General features: G+C 42.4%; 1 protein-coding gene across 12 annotated transcripts in view; it reads right to left on the bottom strand.

Moving 5' to 3' along the window:
- DYM (dymeclin) overlaps positions 1 to 22582 on the bottom strand; it is a 212054-nt gene that overhangs the window by 24716 nt on the left and 164756 nt on the right. For all 12 annotated transcript variants that reach the window (XM_032095567.1, XM_032095568.1, XM_032095569.1 and 9 more), the window contains 2 exons: positions 19195 to 19377; positions 9154 to 9267 (listed from right to left, as the gene is read on the bottom strand). In XM_032095567.1, the coding sequence (XP_031951458.1) occupies positions 9154 to 9267; positions 19195 to 19377 (297 nt within the window). The remainder of the gene's footprint in view (positions 1 to 9153; positions 9268 to 19194; positions 19378 to 22582) is intronic.

The following is a 22582-nucleotide window of genomic DNA, read 5'->3' as shown; positions in this document are numbered from 1 at the left end:
GGATGTGGCATTGAAGAGGAGGATAAGACTGCAGGTATGGAGTGCCACAGGCTGGCTGACATAAGCAAAGCCCAGCACTGCAGCATTAATATTTCTATCACAGAATCACAGAATGGTTTGGGTTGGAGGGAACCTTAAAGCTCATCCTGTTCCACCCCCTGCCATGGGCAGGGACATCTGCCACTATCCCAGGTTGCTCCAAGACCCGTCCAGCCCGGCCTGGAACACTTCAGGGATCCAGGGGCAGCCACAGCTGCTCTGGGCACCCTGTGCCAGGGCCTGCCCACCCTCACAGCCAGGAACTTCTTCCCAAAATCTAACCTAAACTTACAACAAGCAGTCAAAGTACATTGAAGGGATTCAGACACCAGTGTCTTACTTAAACTGTAATCTGTGTAAGAGAAATTATTCACCAAGAAGGGTGACAAAATGTAAACTATTCAAGATGAGAGTGAGCAAAAGCTGATGTATTTGGTGTGTGTAACCCGAGTGACTCCCGGCTCCTTTGAGCTGACTGTGCACCTGCCAACAAGGCTCTTCCTCCATCCCATCTTTGCTTGAGCTGCTTCTCTCGATCCACTCCAGCTGAGGTGGCTGAAGGTCAGGAGCTCACAGACCCAGTTTTGCTGCTCTGTTCACACACAGCACAGGCAGAAACAAAGCTTTCATGGCATGGTCATCAGCCTGGCGAGATGCTCACCAGGCTGATGACCATGGCATCAGCTCCATTTTCTGAGCTACCACACAATCAATGCAATCCCCACAGAGCAGCAGCCAGGGAAATCAGGGAGAGGGCAGGGGAACATGAAATAGTAGTCCCTCTTTCCTCCTAATACCAGTCACTGTGAGCCACACACTCCCCACCATGGGATTCACAAAGCCTTGGGGCCTGCCTGGTGTCCTGCTCGCATTGTGCCTGGTACCACCTCCTAAGCATGAAGATAAAGCCTGACAACCTTGAGAATGTTGGAGTCACCAGCAAAACTTCCCAGTGAAAGGAGGATTTTCCCCATGGAAATGAATGCTTCAGTGACTAGGAAGAAAACAAGACTGTAGTTCTCAGTTTATTCTTCATCTCTGAAGAAAAGCTTTATACAAGTGCTCTAAGCTGAAAGCATGATTACTATTTTTTGTTCAAAGGGATTTTTGGGTGCTTTACAATAAGAAACTGATATTACATGAGAAACAGTTTAAAGATCAGAGATTCAAAAGTTTGCTAATGCATATTTTCCTGTGTTGATGCTGCAGTGATGTTTATATTACTCTTCAATACGGAGGTGTCAGAAAAGCATTAGTATGTTTTTAACTGTGTGCCAGGCAGACAAGCAAAATAAAATAGCTGGGGTTTTTTCTTGTTCTAGTCAACAATGCCAAAAGTTACTGTTTATTTTTCTCCGCCCCCATGAAAGAATTTATAACCACTGAAGTAAACTCAAGTTAAAAAACTGGTTTTAATCCCAAAACTGACTGACAGCTGCTGTGTAAAAGCAAACCTAACTTGTTTGGGTTCTCAGAAGTGTTCACATTTGAAAAATTTAGTTTCCTGGAATAATTTGAGGGGTGGTTTTTGGTGTTGTGTTTTTTTTTTTGTCCCTTTCCCTATAATGCTACAAAAATAATGTAAAGAATGTAATCCTGTATAATTTTCACACTTGTAAGACAACTGGGGAAAGGTGGAAAGCACATCCCCTTTTCAAACAGCCTGAAGAGTAACATGTAAATATGGTGTTGGTTACAGCGTGAGTGAACTCCCCTTGGGAGTGCCAGGTAGAGGTTTTGAGTGCCACTGCTGCTAGGCCTGGCAACACTCAAGCAGATAAAACACTCAGCTGTAACTAAGACCTTGTGTGCAAAGGGACTCATCTTACACCACACCAAAGAAACCCAAATCTTTACAAATCCATGCAAACACTTAGATGAATGGGTAACTGTAAGAAGAATTCTTGTTGGTTTGGTTTTTTTTAAATATAAAAATACTAAAGCAAACTTTGATAAATAAATAATATGCTTGATAAATTACTCACGCACACTGCCAGCCTATGCCAACATTTCAAACACCTTGAGTTCAGCAATATGAAGCTCTGTGGATCACAAGTTTCAAGTCAAACTACATTGCTAAGGACCACAGTAGAATTTATTTCTTTTTCCCTAAAGTCTCTAAGTTAACTGATTTCTTCCATTTTACATGAAGGATGCTTCTGAAAATGAAGTGTTGTTAGTATTCAATCCAACTCATCAGCTGTATTTGCATTACACATGGCTACAAACAAGGCTCTCTAAAGACTGCTGAAATCCACTTTTAACCATGGAACAACAGGAGTCATCGCATTTCAAAAACTTTTGAACACCTAAGTGTTCAAAAGTCATGCAGATGTGGCACTCAGGGACATGAGTTAGTGGTGGCCTTGGCCACCTTGGGGAAACAGTTGTACTCGTCATTTTAGAGGGCTTTTCCAACCTAAACGATTATGTGATTCCATGACTTTGAATCCACAGATGGTAAAGTGAATTTACTTTGGCCGTTCGCTTTTTCAGTGTTAAAGCAACCAGGCACATAAGCAAATTTTTTTGTTAACATGCTATGTATTATAACTAGCTACTGAACCCTACTTCCTACTAAAGTCATATTTCTGTGGATTATCATATTAATGCTTAAAAGTGAGGGTGGTATTTATTTCTGAACTAAACCCCCAAAGCTTTTGTTCCCTTCTGGGATGATGCAGGTATTTTTCTTCCTGTAAGGTTTCAAACTACAAAGTCAGGAGTTCCCATACAATGCATTATGTCAGCAAGTATCTAACTTCAAGCACTGTAATAATCACAGTTTTTCCATAGTATTTTTCACATACTTTAGATCTTGCCTACACACAAGTTTGCACCATTTAATTAAACAGATTTAAATGATAGAAACTCCTGCTTGGACATACTTATTATAAAGTGGTGTCATTCAGTTTAGTTTCAACTCATTCTCACCAATTTAAGTAGCCAGGCTTACATTAATAGAAAAGCACCTGCATAAGGGTTTGCCCTGGCTCAGACAGACAGACAGGTTTATAATCCCACTGTAAGATTAGCCAGAGTCAGCTGAGTGCAGACATGTCTTCAACTGCTCACAGTTTCACAATGATAAGTTATTTTCTGACCACAAAGCCCATCAAAACTTTCAAGATCATTTTTTCCCCTGGAATTTTGATTACCCCAAATAATATTTCTCAAGGGATGTGGAGTATATTCTTCTCTACTCGAGGTCTCTGAGAAGCCGAACTCTAAAACAAATGCCTTCAAAAGAAACATGAGTTATTGTCCATCACTTACAGGTCAGCTCACGGAAGCAGGGAAGTCTGACACCTTAATTGAGGGTATAAATTGTCAGAAAGAAATATACAATCCATAAATACTCTTATTCTTAGCATATGGTCAGTGTTCTGGAAAGGCCCAAAAAGCACTTTGTTTAAAAGTTTCTTACACTTCTGTCACTAATCTGATCTTCTTCAGGTTAAGGGTTAACAGCAGCTGAGGGTCAGCAAAAGGAAGTCTGTGTTATAGACGCCTGCGTAGCGTCAGACCGAGGGATGTATAAGACACAATCAGCTTCCACTGTAATAAGAACTTTGACCTTTGAGCCAGAAAAAAAAAAAAAAAAAAATCAGGAAGAACTGGATGAATTTATTTTTTAAGGAAGTTTTCTGTCTCTCTTGCTTAGTGCTGTGCCCTGGAGCTCTGTAAATGAGTTGCTGGTCTCTGAAACTCCTCTGTCCCTACTTTTTTACAGTGTCACACAGAGTTAATTTGTGAACTATTCCACCAAAAACCCCACAGCAGCGAAAGTGTTAGAGCAGTAAAACAAACACAAGAAAGCTGTACACAGCTTTTAAAGCAATTACAGATCTGCCCCAAGGTTTAATTTGGATTATTAAAGACCACTGGTCTGGATCCTGAATCCAGCATCTTGCTGTGGCCAAATAACAACCACTCAGGACTAAGGACAGTAGCACAGTGGAGGGAAAAAAAAAAAAAAATCATAATCAGGAGCAATTCTAATAGAAATGGGGCAATGGACAGTTTCTTTGGATCAACAGGGTGCATATATATGGAACACTACCAGTTTCCTTTGCCACCTGGGTGCTGTGCAGGGCTGCCCACGTCCTGTCCCTCTGCATGGTGCGATGGCACCACTGACTGCTCAACAGATGATGTCTCCTCTCTGGGAGGAGCATCTGCAGAAGCAGGAAAATTCTTCCAAAGAGAGCTCAGTACCCAAGCCAAGAGATTGTTTAGGCTCCTTTGGTTTTGGGGACTTTACAGCACTTTCTTTTATGGCCATTCCTCTTCTCTGATTTGCCATGAGCACAACTCCGATGGGGAGTGGTTGAGGGAGCTGGGAAAGGGGCTCAGGCTGGAGCAAAGGAGGCTCAGGGGGGACCTTGTGGCTCTGCACAAGTCCCTGACAGGAGGGAGCAGCCGGGGGGGGTCGGGCTCTGCTCGCAGGGAACAGGGACAGGAGGAGAGGGAACGGCCTCAGGCTGGGCCAGGGGAGCCTCAGGGTGGACATTAGGGAAAATTTCTTTACATAAAGGTCTGTCAATTCCTGGCATAGGTTGCCAAAGGGCAGTGGTGGAGTCCCCACCCCTGGAGGAATTTAAAAGCCACATGGACGTGGCACTTGGGGACAATGGGTCAGTGGTGGCCTGGGAAGGGCTGGGGAATGGTGGGACTTGGTGATCTTGGATGACTTTTCCAACCTAAATGATTCTGTGATTCTAACAAAGCACCTGTGCTTGACATCTGGTGTTGAATTCACTGCCACTGCAGTCAACAACCATGTTAATATCATGACATTTTTTGTAGCTGAAACTCTGGTGCTGGTGCTTCTACCCCAGGGTGATGTGCCAGGGATACAAAGCTGCTCTGGTCCACCTCCCAGGCAGTATCTGTCATCACCATGATGACAATTTACTCCTCCCCTGTGCCCTGGTGCCTCAGTGATTAGCAGCTTTTTCCAGTGAAACAAATGGAAGCTGATGGAGTTGGATGTATATCGTTAATAGGAGGGGGAACATATGAGAAGTGCTTTTAACACCTAAAGTGAAACTTGTTCTGTCAAGAGACTGAAGGCTTTTACCTCTGCTCCTTTTACATATTCTGTGAAATTTTAATGCCCATCGAACTCAAATGCACTTCAATAAATATTAAATTTTGTACCATACCAAAAAGGTGAGAGCTGATGGCATAATGGCACGTCTGCATAGCACACAAAGAACATCTGACCGAGTGCACACTGATGACAAAATACTCATTGACATGGGGAGAAAACGAGTAGGAGAAAAACACAAGCAGCTCAGAAAATGCTCATGAAAAACAAATCTCCATCTTAAGTGGCTTAGGTAATGGGAACTTTTCTTTTATAAAGCATTAAACGTGGCCTCCCAAGAGTGATCATTCCATGAAACCTAATGTCAGCTTCCAGTCACTAGCTGGCATTTGAAACAAGTTTTCCCACTTATTGCAGAAGCGTGGTTATCTGCTGGCTAACTCCCCTTGAAATCCTGAGATAAGTCACAGGCTCCAGACACGGTACCGCTTCTCTCACTCTCCTAATCCTGAAAGTACAGATAGTTCACCAAAGGGAAGAAAGGCAGACTGAGAACTTTAAAAAAAAATAAAGAAAAAGAAAGAATGAGGCCAATTTTCACCTATCACTATGATCTCTAAATTGCCTTTAATAAGCTTCTGCAATATAGCAGGGAGCCTGGATTGTGGGCTGCTCATCTGCGAAGGAGACAGCTCTATCTCCACGCCATGGCTTCTGCCTCCATTCCGGGCATATTAACTTCATTTATCTCCTCCCACAGACTGAGGGAGAAATAACCAGCTCTTGATTTCAGCACCTGCCCTTTATCTCTCTGTTTGTGCAGAAGTCTTCTAAAAGGCTAATTGCTCAGCTTGGACTTTCTTGGCCTTACACAGTACACAGCTAAAAGCATATGCTTAAAATAACGCTAATTATATTGTTTGTCTCCAGTCAGACTGCTCCAGGACTGGAAGGAAAATCTGAGTTAGATCTCCCATTTCCCAATAATTATTTGCTAAGAAAATGCAGGATATCTTTCCTAACACAGACACAGACACACACACACACATATATATATTTATCCATGACCTACTGTTACTACACATGCTCACTTTGCATCTCGTGCTGCTTCCCACTGTGGAAGGAAGCAGGAGCACCAGGGTGTGCTCCCAAACTTATAAGCTCCATTATGCAGATGAAGATCGTGGCTTTAAGTGCTGTTATTTTTAGTTGATGTTGATTCATGTTTGAACTATGGGCTAAGCAACAGACTCAGGACCTGAATACATGTAGCGCCTCTTGAATGCTCACTTCCTTGACAAAGGCCAAGATAAGCAACTTGAAAACATTCAGTTGAAAACATCCGTGCATACATTAGGTACTTACACACCAGAAAAAAACCAACATTGTCTGAGCTGCAGGGAAGTGAGTGAGTAAAAGCTCTGCCTCAGCCCTCATTTTCCAAATCATATCCGTGTTTCAACCACCTCCCCCAGAGTGCTTCAGCTGAAGATGGTTATTTCTAGGAGGCAGGAATAATATCTCTGCAGGGTCTCCTGTACTTTACAGTACTTCAGTATGCTGTGGCACAAAAGGCAGGAATGGCTTGAAAATTAGCTAACAATTAACTGCAAAGCTGATGTATATATATTCTTGGGATTGAACTCCACAGCTTTGCACATTGGAGTTACGTGTAGGTTGTGTCAACACAGATCCAACAGATTCACCATTTCTGCAGACACTGTCCAAGCTGGCTGGGCACAAGCTGACCCCTGTCCTGGGGACAGTTTTGGTCCCCTCACAACAAGAGAGACATGGAGGGGCTGGAGTGTGTCCAGGGCAGGGAACAGAGCTGGGAAGGGGCTGGAGCCCCAGGAGCAGCTGAGGGAGCTGGGAAAGGGGCTCAGGCTGGAGCAAAGGAGGCTCAGGGGGGACCTTGTGGCTCTGCACAACTCCCTGAAAGGTGCCATCAAAGCCAGTGTGGGTAGGGCTGCTCCCACCCATCCAGACTTGCCCAGAGAGTGTCATAAAAGACATAAGGATTAAAGCTTTCTCCTTTATTTAGCTGCTGAAATGTCTCAGAGTTGCCAGAGTTATTGTGTAACTATATCTTCAGTCTGATCTTAATATGAGTTTGTCGAGCTTTAGAATAGCTTCCCCTGAAAACCTCAGAGACTGAAGTGGGAAGACCTGAGGAACTAGGAGACTCCAGGAGAGAGGCACAAGGACAGAGGGCACGAAGACTCACAAGGCCATTTCTACAGGAGGGAAACGTGTGATGCTCCTTGTCACTATCTGTCCAAAGGAAGGATGTTATTTGCATGTACAAATTCATGACAATACATATATTTATCCATATATATCTATATACACACACACATTTTTGCTCTGGCCAAACTGCTAATCAGCAAAAGTATTAAAAAAGAAAAAAAAAAAAAAAAAAGGAAAAAAAGGAAACCAAAGAGAAAAAAAAAAAAAGAAAAAAAAGACAAAACCCAGTAGGTGTAAGAGGGCAGTATAGAAGACTTATGTGCCAAGCTGTCTGTATTCACTTTGTAAGTCTGTCCTGAAACTCAAGTGCTCCAGAGGAAAGGGAAGTACTCCAAGAAACACTAAGCACCCTTAAAACTGGAAGCACTCAACCATTTGGTGAGGACTTACAGAACTTGGCACACACCAAAAACTACTGTTTTGTTGCTTCAAGTGGCAATGTAACGATATAATTTTGAATAGTGTACATCATTAATGCAGAAAATTTAAACTTGATGGGATTTCACTCCAGAAACAGCATTTCTGTAAATTGTGGCCTTACATGTCAGGTTTTTTTTAAGCACTTAATTTATTTGGTGATGGCTCTGTGTCAAGAAGGAATCACTGTAGCCTCAATGTAAGAGCTTTTAATTATCTGCACATAAGTTGTCATAGAAACAGCCAAAGTTTCAGTGTTCCTCTGTATTCACAGCACCACCACTAGAAAGGACAACCTGAAGGGCTGGATTTGGATCCAACACCTCCGCTGGTGTTACTCAGGCTATTCCTGTACTGCGGCTCAGGACTCGGACTCTAGACCAGCCTCTCCCAAAGTAATCCAGTCTGAGTGACTGAAGATGTGCCATCTCAGGGACACAGGGAACTGCAGGAAAGACATTAGTATATGCAGCCAGCTAGAAAATTCCCACTGGGTGTTTTAAAATTACCAGCGTATAAATAAATTACCAGCTGTCGCCAGAGGCCGTATAGACTCAGTGTGCCTTATCAGAGGATATTTTACTAAAGTTACCACAAAAGAAATGGTGCTCTCACTCTCTTATCACAGAGTAGGAACAAAAATAGTTCTTCAGAAAACAGACAGTATTTAAAATACACTTGGCATAACAGAGAAACAAGATTCATCGTGTTTAAAAAACACACACAGCTCCCATTTGCTTACTTACCCACTTACACAGATTTCTTTATTGCAGTATTTAAACATCACACAACCATTAATGGATTTTAGCCTCACAAAACCTGTCAAGTTGGTAAATCCCTCAAGAGATTTGAGACATTCTCAGAAACGAATGGAGGGGACTGCTCAGGATTATAGATAAAGCTCATCATCATGTTGACTAGACCTACAGGTTCTGAACTGATTTTCACTAGGTTGGGTAATTCTCAACTAAAGCCTGCAAAATTTATCTTTATAGCATTTAATATAGACCCAGACAGAGGTGCAGAGCACTAGAGACAGAACAAGAAATTAATCAAAAGAGAGAATTATCAGTGTTTGGTTACAGCATAACTGAACAACAGATGGAGAGAGGAGCCTGCATCTTCAGGATATGATGAAGAAAACCTTAGCTTCAGCAAATTTTAATTCCTCCGCACGCTTCAATTTATTAACTAATCACAAAAACTCACCCAAACACTTAGCAAAAATTAGGAATTTAAATGAAAACATACACATATGGCAATCGACAGTATAATCACTTATCAGTCACTACTGATAGGAGAGATGATTTTTTAATGTAACAGATATAAAGGGCATATATATGTGTAATTGATTGGAACAGTACACTTTAAGTGATGAGATCTTGAGCACTTACTCTTAGCCTGTCTTTGGGCAAAGCAACAGCCCCTTGCTTGATGATTTCCAGAACTCGTTCCACTGACAGTTCAGCTCCAGCTTGCTCTAATCGGGAGCTGAAAAAGCTGATCACCTGGAATGAAACATCACAGCACATAAATAAATAGAAGAGATCTTTGGATCAATTTATACACAAAGCTGTCATCTTCTTTTTTGGCACTGCTGTATCTGCACTTCTTTATGAATAATCACGTTATTGCCTGTGTCACAGCCAGGGAGACTTTTTTAATGTCAAGTTAGCACTACTCTCAGCATCCTCCTGCAGTCATTTTTAACAGACAGATAATTTTACCATTTAACACACAGAGCTGAATTAATAAATTTACATTTTCAAGTACTGTGCACTGACATATGCCTATATTTCTCTCTGTCAGTTCTGCCCATCAGGCTTTTGAGTTCTTCCAGTCTTTCTATAATTTGAGCTAGAAATTTACCTTGATTGTGAAGCATTAAAGTAAAATCACTATAGTTTCACTGACTTCTGGACAAAAGGCTTTAAGACAACTATTAAGTATCTCAGTATGAGAGACTACATCATTTCCTGGGGGTTGTGCAGCACTCAAAGCCACAGCAAGTGGATGGTGAGAAGAAAGCCCACAAAGCTCCTCTTCTACCCAGATTATCCACCCCAAGTGCCGCACATACCTTCTACATCCTGCATGCTAGGCCCAAGGACCTGCACATTTCTTCTCATCTTCCAAACATCCCCCTAGTGAATCCAAGATGATTTTCCCCATATTCCCCTCCCCACCCCCTTTTCTGTGACCCAGCTGGTCCTTGTTAGCTAGAACTCAGCTAGGTCAGGCTTTAACTTTTATCCCTCTCCAAGCTCAGTAGGTCACACCAGACATCCCACCGGCAGTTCTCCATGTGGGACATCAGAAAACCTCGATTTCTATAGCTCCTTTCATCCAAAAGAACACACTTTGCAAAGCCCATCCCTTATCCCAGGGAAGCTCCTCAGTCACACAGGGGATCCAGGACTCAGAACAACACAAAAAGGGTCTGGGGAAAAATTTCAACACCTACTTAGAGTTCTCTGGAAGTACCACAAGAGGCACTTGGTAGAACCTGGCTACCCCTGGGCTGGAGGCAAGCACAATGGTGATAGTAGCTTCTGCAAAATCCTGTGAGCTTTGGACACACTCTCTGTGGAAAAATACTGATGTTCACTTGTATCTGAATCACAGTCCCAGTCCATCAAGTAATCTTCGTTAATTCTCCCAAGTAGAAGGGGGGAAAAGTGTATTATACTACAGAATCTCTGCTGAGCTCTCTTTGTTCTGTAGTGAGACACAGCTGGAGCCAGAAACCATTACCCTAATTATGCCTCCCAGCTCAGCTGCTGTTCATAAAACAAAGACAGCTGATGGCTTGATTACTGTGAGATTCAAATTTGTTGTTCCTGTTTGTGACTCCCCCTGCTGAAAGCCCAGCCCTTGTTTCAAGCTGAAAGACTTGCTGGGATCTCTAGAAATTCTTGCACCAAGTGAATGAGATGCAGGCAGACTAAAGTTGCTAAAAGTTGCTTTTTGGGGTTGTTATGGGATTTTCGTGTTTGGTTTATTTGTTTTGGTTTTTTCTAGTTTTGTTTTGTTTCTAACAACAGAAGTATGGAAATCAGTCAAGAGAAAATTCAGGTTTAATTTTCCATGCTGTCCCTATGATTATGTCCATACTTGAGCATAAAGGGAGAATTTCACTGCCTCTGGCAGATGCTGCAGGTAGGCTTTTACATTCTTAGAGATAAGGGCCTGGTGGAGCACTGTGATCTCTGATCCTCAAAAAAAATAGGAGTAGGAAAATGTGCTGAGTTCATAAGCAAAGGAGCTGGAGAGAGGGACCAGAAATAACAGAGTAAAACAGCAAGAAACAGCTTGTGCAAAGAGCGTGAGGACCTCAGAGTGAGGCTGACATGGTTTTGGCACAGAGTTTGGGACAAATTGCTGGTGAAGGATACACAGCTCACAGAGGAACGAGCAAGTTGCCCGCAAACTTTGAAAGAAAAAAAACATCTTCCTGCATTTCAACACTCCTCTGTTGTCAGTAATCACTGGTGAAACCCATCCTCGCCCAGGGCAGGCTCCTGCAAAGAATCCATCCCAGTGGCACTGCCTTGTTAGCTCAAGTTCTGCTAAACCACAACAAAAGCAAAACTTAATATTTAACTTTTAATCAAAAGGATAAAATACTATCATAATGCAAATGTGTAAAAAAACTGAATGAAGCTCACAAATACTCCCTGAATTCTGATGTTTCCTATTTTGGGAAGTCAAACCCTTCAATCTTAACATGTTTTTAAAAGACTTATGTTTTTGTGGCAAAGGTACTAATCTTCTTTGGGTTATATTTCAAAAGAACAAAAGTAAGACAGGCTTCCAGTATTTTCAGACTATGTCAGCATTTTAGAGAACTCTGAATGGCTATTTTTGATATGTAGTTGATGACTAAAATTAAAAATATCTACTTTAATAATGGTACTTATCTCTTGGTGTTATTTGCCTTCAAACAATATAGAAATGGAGAACTTCTCTTTTGGATCTTGAGAGCACAATAGCCCAACGAGACAGTCAGGTACCCAACATGTACCCCAACAAAGTAAGAAAACAGAAAAGCAAAAAGAAAAAATAAAAGAAGATTAATTATATACAGGACATCCTAAAAAAGGCATTTGCTTGTTAGCTCCAGATCATGAATAAAACCAAAAAGCATCCAGTATTACATTCCCTCATGGCAAGCTCCAACCTCTGTAGCAGAGAGTCTAACACTTTTCCTACTAATCTAGTCAAACACAAAAATATAACAGCTCAGCATCATATTAAGGAAGAGTAGCCTTTTCCTTTGAAAGAGCTTTAATTATCTTCTACACTTAAATAACAGAGCTGAATTTACAATAAAAACTAAAATTAACAGATTTCAACTCCTTGTCCAATGGAAAGTAAAATGAACCAGAAAAAATAAACTGGGTGAATAGTATTAAATGAGTTTCAGGTTTTAGTACATGTTTTAAAACCAACTGAGCATATGACTGGACGAATAGAAAACCCCCAGATCTTAGGGCAAATAAACAAGGCTGAGAGATGGTGTCTTCCTGATACTCTGAAAATTAATTTTCTCACTAATTATTTGGGCAACTGGTCTAAGGAAATAGAAAACAACTGCAAAGACTGCTTAAGAAGAAGAGTAAGAAGAAACTCCACAAGTTGCTGTGAATTATTTTTTTCCTAGTCATGCTGAGCACTGAAAGGCTTCTCCATGAAGGAACATAACCCACTCTGAAGAGCTCTCTCTCCAGTCTGGCTTCCATATTAACAGAGATTAAAAGGCATGTCTAATCCAGGATTAGACAACCCCTCATCAGGAATATCTGATCCCTGTCCAGATAAAACAGTGTATGGAGAGCCTTGCCCTGTGCTGAGTCTAATCCTGGCTGTGAGAGGTACCCAGATGTGTGGTACGACTGGCACAGGGGACCTGGCTTGGCCACCTCCAGCTCAGGCATTGCCAAGGTTTGTATTAAAACACCACTGAAATTTCTAAACAAAAACTCTTTCTATAGTGATTTCCAAAACTGCCTTTAATCATAGACTCATGGAATGGTTTGGTTGGGAAGGTTAAAGGTCATCCAGTGCCAGCTCTCTGCCGTGGGCAGGGACACCTTCCACTGTCCCAGGCTGCTCCAAGCGCCATCCAACCTGACCTGGGACACTTCCACGGATGGGGCAGCCACAGCTGCTCTGGACAACCTGTGCCAGGGCCTCACCACTCCCACAGTGAAGAATTTCTTCCTAGAGATCAATTTTCCGTGAGAAACTTACACTTTCTTTTGTTTTCTAAACAGTAAACTTACAAGGTATTGCCAGAGATTAAAAGTACTACAAGATTAGAATGATTTAGAAACATTTTTCATTTAAAGGCAATATTTTAGGTTTTGGAGATTAAGATTGTGAGGGAACAACCAGAGAGTCTGTTATTTCACCCAACTATTGTTTTCAATTGGGCTGCAAGGCTGAAGTAACAAAGTATTTCCCTTTACAGCATGCCAACAGCAAAGCTATCAAGGGCAAGATGTTTCCTCCACTTGGATTCTGTCAGCAGATGCTGAAGTGCCGTGAGGCCTGCGGCAGCCCAGGCAGTGCTGCTGCCTAAGGAACATGACAGCTCCTCTCCTTCTCCTCCAGCTAAAAATAACAGTACAACACGTTGCTGCCTCCTCTGCCTGCAACTGCAAAGGTCAGCTCTGCAAGACAGAAGAAAAAAATCACTTGGCACAAAATGAATATGTCGTGAACCTGTATTTGTCAATTTTGTTTCCCTTGAAAAATGATTGAAAGAAACACTTCGAGCATTTTATTTCCAGCCACGTTCACCACTGGGAGAGTAATATGGTGTACTGATGGCACAGCAAATGGAGAAGAAAACAAGAAAACAAACCTCTCGTTGTAAAGTACCACAAGATTAGCACTTCAACTAAGTAGCTTCCATAGGGAAACATAAATCACAGCTACATTTGGTATCCAGTAGTCATACTGGAGCAAACAGGAGGCAAAGCCAACCCTACTGATTTAAAAAGGGGTGAAACAGCTTTGGGTGATTCAATAGAAAATCAAGAGGGTAATCAGCAGACTTCAAGTACTGTATTTTTCAGAATTGCTTTGAAGTGAGGAGCATGTTCAAGGACACATGAGCTTTTCCAGGTATTCTGCTCTCCACTCCTAGGGTGTAGGAGTGAGGAGAAAAAAACAGGCTAAAAGATCCCCCAAAGCAAACAAACAACAACAAAAAAAAACCCCAACCCAAACCCACCAAAACCCCCAAATCCCTAGAGTATTTAGCCAGGCTTTGGTAATCAGCAGGATCAAGGTTTTTTTAAGGGCATTTTAAGGAAAGCCATAAAAACTTAGTTCTTAAGTCCTGCAGGTCTTACAATAGGGGTTGCTATATGCCAGAGCAAAGACAACTTGATTGATTTTAAGATCTAGCAGGGAAATGTCTCTGGAGAATTAAATTCCTTGTAGGAAATTGCATCAATCGAGTCCTTTGCATCACTAAGCCATTGCTCCCTGATGACCTCCTGATGTCTATTAGACTACTTTGCAAACAAAATTCTAGCAGCTCCTAGTTAGGCCTGTTCCACCACCTGGTATCAGTCGTTCGCTCGTAGGAAATATGAGCAGTGAAAGCCAAGGAGTTCTCACTGTGGCCATGAACCAAATGCATCTTTAGGAATGATAAGCGAAGATTCTCCACCAAATTCCTGACATATCTGAGGTGGCTGAACAAATTATAGACCACCTCTGAAGTGGAGGCATATAGACAGTTCCCAGCTGAAATACTTCTGCACAAGGCCAGAAGAAGAACCATAGCATTCCTCTCTGTTCACCATCCAGAAGAATATCCCATTTTAGCTAAACAAGATGCACTATCTCCTGCTAAAATGGCTTTCTAAAATGAAAAGTCAAGTAATGGGAAACAGAAGGTATTTTGATTTCAGTTTCTTCTGCACAGCATTAATGGTTCCCGTATGTTCCAAATCAGCTGGCAATTGTGATTTTTAGATGATTTATAAAAACACAGAGGCAAATAAATAGTTTTCAACAAAAAGTGTTCAATACACTGATGATTCTTACACATTCACCTGTTTTTGCCTCAATGATGAAGCACACAGAGATTATGTACTATCTCCAGAGTAATCTGAATGGTCCAAATCCTGAGGAACAGCCCAGAGTTACTGGCCAGGTCTGTACTGAAGGTAGCCTGGGCAATTCCTGCTCTGGTCTGAGCTCTGGTGGGGCTGCAGAGGCATCCCCACATCTACCTGTGCCTATAGACCTATGCTGGTCTGTCCTCTGCCCCAGTGCCATGATTCCAAACATCTGCTATCCAAAGGTCTCCAATGCTGAAGTGCCTGAAAACCTATCACAGTGCTTCGTTATTACTAACCTTGGAAAAGTCTTCCCTTATGACCTGCAAACCCACAAGTATGTGAAAGAGATTATTCCATTTCCCTTCACTGCAGCATTTTATTTGAAAAATACCACATCACTTCAGCCTTCCTTTGGCAAATCAGCACCTTCAGCTCTTATTCCTACCTGGAATTTCTTTCATGGTGCCAGCTGAGCATGAGCTGAGGGGTGCCCAGATGGGCAATGGCCCCTGGGCTGTCCCAGCCAGGGTGTGGCCACAGCCCCAGGGCAGGGCCCATCCCCTGTGCTGGCACTGCTGAGGCACCTCCAGTGCTGGGGACAGCTCTGAGCCCCTCAGGACAAGAGAGACATGGAGGGGCTGGAGCGTGTCCAGGGCAGGGAACGGAGCTGGGAAGGGGCTGGAGCCCCAGGAGCGGCTGAGGGAGCTGGGAAAGGGGCTCAGGCTGGAGCAAAGGAGGCTCAGGGGGGACCTTGTGGCTCTGCACAAGTCCCTGACAGGAGGGGGCAGCCGGGGGGGTCGGGCTCTGCTGGCAGGGAACAGGGACAGGAGGAGAGGGAACGGCCTCAGGCTGGGCCAGGGGAGGCTCAGGTTGGATATTGGGGAAAATTCCTTCATGGAAAGGCTGTACAGCTGCCCAGGGCAGTGGTGGAGTTCCCATCCCTGGAGGGATTTAAAAGACATTTACTGGGGACTTGGGTTAGTGATGGTCTTGGCAGTGCTGGGGTAATGGCTGGACTCCATGGTCTTGAAAGTCTTTTTCAACTAAATGATTCTGAGATTCTAAACCCAGAGTAATCCAACTAAGATGTCACCAGTGTGAGTAGGCTTAGAGAACACCTCTGGGTTATTCTTTGCTTGCATACACACAGAATTGCAGCAGATACCTTTTTCTATTTGCACTGTCAACCACTCATTATTACATCCCCAGTACATTCTCCAATTAATTCTTCATCAAATTTTTAGCCTTTTCACCTCTTCCATGCTTCCTTTTGGCTGATGAGTACATTATGTGCAACAGAGTAAAAATAATAAGCATTTAAGTCTTTATATGTCGTATCTATTTTATACATTCTTGACAAGGCAAACTGGCAACTGTTCTGGTGCCCAAAACTCATTACAGATTTTACATGCTCTGTGTTTTGGTGTGATTTCTGTAGTATGAACCATTATCACACTGTCTCTTAGTATTTCTCTATGAAATACAAATCTGGACTGCAGTTTACAGTCGGAGAATCTTTCATCAATTGGGGGCAGAATTTGCTGGAGCAGGGGGATGTCAGAGTGACAAAGTGCATAACAGGCACCCCCTGCTCACGTGAATCTCTAGAGCTATCTGATGATTTGAATGGCAGAATCCCGGAATGGTTTGGGTTGGAAAGGACCTTTAAAGACCATCTAGTCCAATCCCAATGCACCTTCCACTATCCCAAGTTGCTCCAAGCCCCATCCAACCTGGCCTGGAACACTTCTAAGGATGGGGCAGCCACAGCTGCTCTGGGCACCCTGTGCCAGGGCCTCACCACTCTCACAGCCAGGAACTCCTTCCCAATATCCCATCTATCCCTGCCCTCTGGCAATGGGAAGCCACTGCCCCTTGTCCTGTCACTAAATGCCATTGTCAAAAATTACACTTCTGGTTCCACTGTAGCATGGGTGCAGATAATCCAAACCTACTCTGCTGTTTATGACCAGACAAAGTACCAAGAGAGGGAGTCAGGATGTAGCAGAGCCCCTGCAGACATGGGGAGCTTCAGAAAAGTAGTTTTTCATGACCACTCTTCCATTACCAAAAGTTGCAACATTTACCATTTCCATCTACAGTTTACACAATTTGGGCTACAAAATTCCATTGATCACAACAGCTTGAAACCCAAAATAGCTCTCCAACACACAGGAAATTGGTGGCTCCGTCCTCTTCTGAATAACTAGCCTTGGTCACACGAAAAACCTGGCCAGATCACTATTCTGTCTGAAAGCAGGCCGGGATGGATGTTAAAGTAAGAATGTAAGAGCAAGTCAAGAACAGGGAGATCTTCCCAAAGGTATATCCTCCCAGCTTCCAGCAACATACAGTTTAGAAATTTATTGAGCCAGACCTTTAGGGTTTTTTTCTCTGACTCCTTTTAGAGCACAGCTACATTTCAGACATCCACAGTGTCCCATACAGCTGTGAGGACGGAGCTCCCAGCTCCACCACTGCAGAGAAAATCCTGGTAAGTTCTTGGAGACAGAAACTCATTTTGTTTCTTCTCAGATCTTGCCCACATAGTTCCCAGACAAGCTCCCTGCAATGTGTTTAGTAAAACTAACATGATTTGCCACTGTTTCAAGGGACAGCAAGACCAGTTAGAACATTCTGGCTGCAGCACACAAGACAAAGACTGGTTCTGTATGGTGCTGCCAAAACTGTGTATGAAGTGCAGGACGTGACAGGGTAGACAAGGAGTCAGATGAATCTCATCTTTTATTCAGATCTACAAGCCTGACAGCTCTTACCACTTGCCAGATGGTGACAGGTACATTTAAAAAAAAAAATTAAAAAAATTCTTTTTTTGACATCCTTGCTTCTCTAACAAAGGAGCTATTTAAAAATTCAACATGCTCCCTTGGAAAGCTTTAAATAGTTTCTGAATGTAACTGGCATTATGCTGTAACCCAATATTAAATAGTTTTGGGGAGGAATTGTTTAAATTGTTGAGGAAAACCTACATTTAAGTGTTACAAAGGAAAGGACGTGCTGCTGTCTGTGGGAGGCACAGGGCTGCAAGCAGAAGGATCTGGCCACCACCAGCTATCCTGGATGTGGGCAAGTAACCAGGGAAGGTCCCTATCTCAATCAGGAATGTAGACAACAGTTATCTTCAGTGCACCATATCCTCTTTACACAACCTGAAGACATATTGTTCTAATCATGCAGACAGTATCATGCTGCCTGTAGTCTGCAGCTGCTGAAAGTTTGGAGAGTTTTGAGCTTCAAGTCCTCCACTCCCCAAACTCTTGCATGACCAGAAACTGTAAAGTGAGAACAGAAGAGGAAGGAATAGGTACAGAGCAGGATTTCAGTTCCACATTTAAAATTACTTTCCTTTATGGGCAATCAGATATCTGTCAATCTTCTGTAATTAAAAGCAAATCAAAACAGAAATTCGGAAGATTATTAGACACATTAATGTGTTATTCACTGCATCCAGAGACTCAGCACCCTGCTCAGCCCTCCCTTCCAGTATTTTGCATCCAGTGATCATAGTGTGGCTTCAAGCATTGCTCAGCTCTGCAAATATTGACTATAAGACAGAGAAACATTTGTAATGCTTCAGATTTTTCTAGCAGAAGCTCAGGCTATCCATATGAACATTAAAACTACAATCAGATGCAGAAATAAGTAACAACTGTTTCCCGAAGTCATACTTTGCGGAGAGTCACACTGGTAACAGCTTCTCATCCACAGCTATTTTCTTCTGTTTTCTTCTAAAATGTTTCCTTACACAACCAGAAGGTTGCTATGAAGAGAACACCTGGCAGGTGAAAACAACACACATCCAGATACAGCTAGGGAATAAGGCAGCTGAATGCCTGCTCCTTAGTTATTTAAAAGTAATTCCCTGTAATCATTAATAGGCTGGTGGTAGGAATAAGAGAAAAGAAAAAGGACTGTTTGATGATGCAAATTAGCTTTTGCTCCCCTGAAAGGCAGGTTTCTAACACGGAGCAGTCAAGAGAAGCTGACACTGTCCTCCCTTTGAAGGGTGAAAAAGGTGTCACAGCTTGGGAACCTCTTACCAGAGGCATCTCAAAATCCCTCTGATGGTCCTGAGTTAAAGACGTGGGAAAGGGATGTTAAAGAAATTAGAGGGTTGGAACTAAATGATCTTTGAGGTCCCTTCCAACCCAAAGCACTCTGTGTTTCTATGTTGCCCAGAAGTCATCACAGTGCAGGCCCAGAAAACAGAAAAGAAAAATTCAACATTTTAAAACAAACTGATAAGAGAGTGATGAATATTTCCCACCTCTCAAGAGTAAAAAGAGATCACAAAATGACGTGTAACCATCCTTGAAGTCACGTATCACTCACCAGGTCTATATTTTGCATGATGTCCTGGAAGGAGGGGTGAGTGCGAAACTGCTCGAACAGATCCCGCTTGTAGAGCAGTGCATACACCAGGTTGGGGTTGTGATGGAGGGAGTTGGTCAGGCAGGAGTTGATGATCTCCAGCATCATTCGGATCACTTCCTCGATCACGTTCAGGTCTTGCGCCTTTAAGAAAGGAGTAAAAGGTCAGTGTGTCCTTTTCCACTGTAAAATATTGAGTAATAAAGGCAGTGTACAGGTAATTATTACTAATAAAGCTATTAGCTGGTTAATGTCTCGATGGTGAGCAAATCCATGTGTCTGGAAAGAAATTTGTTTTCTCCAGTAATCACCAAAATTTTAATTGAAATGCATCCTACTAGTACTCAGCCTCACAGTTTGATTCTCCCAACAGGAGCCATGACATAAAGCATTACCATATTGTAATCAGCCAAATTCACTAAAGGTTAAGTGAACACAGTCTTTTCAACCTTTCCCATTCTAAGTAAAAGCACTTCAGCATATAATCAATTTATTACGTTTTCTGTTGAGCCCCTATGCAGGAAGGAGGGATAGTGAATAGAGAGAAAAAATATGAGAGAAATAAAAAGCAGTGGGTGAAAGAGAAAAGCAAAGGCAGGAGAAGGAAAACTGACTGGATCAAACACCATTGCACCTTGAACATCTGCCACTGCTATCAGACTTTTTCTCTTTGACTATTTTTTTAAATTATTTTCTTGGCATTGAAGAACACTTGTAATAAATGAAAAAAGGAATCTCCTTTTACAGCGCACTAAGCCTTCACACTACGATAAACTTGTAGAGCTTTTCATTTTGTCAGCGCATTTGACAAATCACTCCTGATGATTCTGAAACTCAAACTTCCTAAGCTGAACAAGCTGGCATGCGAACTCCTGCCAGCTGTCTGGATTTCCCTCCTTGAGCTCCACATCAGGATATCTCCAATATGGCTATTCAGACTGGAAAGCTGTCTGTCCTACCTTGGAAAAGGGCAATTCTTCATTGTTTGTATCATGAGGTTCTCTCCATCACATCAAAAACTAGACTGTGAGACTTTACAGGTCTGGCAAAATGTGAACCACACCATACCAGCCTGAGTTTTTCTGCTGGGTATGAACAATGAAAATACTGACATTTCCTCTTGCTGACTGCCCACCAAGTTCATTTTCTGAGTTATCACAAGGCACTTAAATTCTTCATAACAAGGCAGTAGTTACAACAGTGTTTTGGTGGGCTGTCATTCAATCTGTGCACAGTTATTTTCTACTATTAAGTAGCACTGTAGGAATTGTCATGTGGCAGATGCATGCTCTCACTGAGGCAGAAGAGAACACAGGAACTTTCATTCTCCTGTTTAGACTCATAAAGAGCAAAATTCTTCGCTACCACTTTGCTTTTGCTGCTTTCAGTGCAAAGAAAGGTGCATTTCTTCCTAAAAGTGTAGATCACAGAATCCCAGAATGGCTTGGGTTGGAGGGAACCTTAAAGCTCATCCAGTGCCACTCCCTGCCATGGGCAGGGACACCTTCCACTATTCCAGGCTGTTCCAAGCCCCATCCAACCTGGCCTTGGACACTGCCAGGGATCCAGGGGCAGCCACAGCTGCTCTGGGCACCCTGGGCCAGGGCCTGCCCACCCTCCCAGACAGCAATTCCTTCCCAATATCCCATCCAGCCCTGCCCTCTGGCACTGGGAAGCCATTCCCGGTGTCCTGTCCCTCCAGCCCTTGTCCCAAGTCCCCCTCCTAGATGTGGCCCTGCAGAAGGCAGCACCATTCCCCTAACCTGCTCCTCCATTTCTTTTTTGACACTAAGGACCATGGAGAAGTGAGATCCCATCCTTATTCCCACACTTCAGTCTGGTTATCCCCAACACTTATCTTCTACATGTACAAGGGAGATTTAAGTGGAAGTCTTTGGGAACTCTTGTTTGAAGAGGTATATCTGGTGCATGCATTCCAGTAAAACTCCTTCTTTAGCAATGATACCTGATGTGGAGGACACAGATTTTCTTCTGAATGTATCTCCTATTCTTTAATGACTTTGCCACCGAAATTAGCATTGTAGTAGCTAACAATGATAGCAGAAACCCCTACAAAGCTGATTACTGTCAATGGGATCACATTCTTCTATGACAGAAATAATCTTTACTTTCAAAACACAGGTGGTTCCTCTGCCTGTAGTTATCTAGTTATTGTGCTATGAAACAGCATCCCAGCTAGGTGTTGTGAAGGGTATGCAATGGAAAATATTAGACAAAAATAGAAATAACTACTTCAGCTGGGATCTGAAGAAAAAATCTGAAGAAAAATTAGACCTGTCTAACTCACCTGCGGAGTGGTGCTTGCCTATCAACTCAGATTTACTTCAGAATATGATGTATTATGGTGTATTTTGAAAAGCTCTGAGCACTGGAACAATTCTTTCCCCAATGCAACAGCATGAGCTGGTGACCAAGACACTATCCTAAAACACAGACTACATGACTTTCACAGAAATATTATGATTCAGATCAAGTGAGATCTATCCAGTTAGCAGAAAGGTAACAAACCACACAACTACTTTTCAAAAACTAAATATTTTTTAATAAAAGGTGTTCACCTTAAGCCCCATGCATCAGCTAATTGAAACAGAAAGTATTGTTAACCATCTTCCAACAGGTTGGAGACACTGCTGTGCTCAGCTTCAAACAATGAAAAGGTTCAGAGGTTATTGCACAGTAATTAAATTTAACATTTTTGAGAGCTGATGGACAGAATCAACTGTCTGTATTTCAGCTACCACATTCCAGGTGAAGAATCTGGGACCTCCATGAAGAAAAGTAGGAGATATAATGAAGATTTTTACTCACAACTGACTACACAGAAAAGAATTTTTAAGAAGAATGATCTCCATAAAAGACAGAGAAAAGTGGCACTGAATCCCTGTACTGCACATACATTATCAGGAAAACTGTCTGCTCCTATAATTAGAGATTGAATCATTTCTAAGGGTTTAAAAGTTTTCAAAACAAAGGAAAAAACAAGCACAAATCCAAGGACAGCATTTGGACAAGACAGTGGAGTAATGCTGATAAAATGCCATGTGGTTTTGTTGCTCTGTATAATCAGTATCAAGCTACGGCCCCTCTTCATCCAGACATGGCATCAAGACAGGTATAAATAAATTAACAAAAACATTTAGTTGTTGCAGTTTATCACCCTGTGTATTACTTTTAGAGCAGCTGAACACAGCTGAAACACTGAATGTGTGTGGCCAAGCAAGGACTAACCCATCATCCTCAGCAGCTTTGCAAGACCATTTTTTTTTACTGGATTAGCTGTTATATGAAAAGAAAAGTCAGATATTGATTTGTGAAATGCAGATACATT

This window comes from Corvus moneduloides, chromosome Z (assembly GCF_009650955.1).
Source record: "Corvus moneduloides isolate bCorMon1 chromosome Z, bCorMon1.pri, whole genome shotgun sequence".
NCBI classification, from domain to species: Eukaryota; Metazoa; Chordata; class Aves; order Passeriformes; family Corvidae; genus Corvus; species Corvus moneduloides.
Note: the sequence above shows the minus strand (reverse complement) of the source record. Positions and strands in the feature narration are given on the sequence as shown.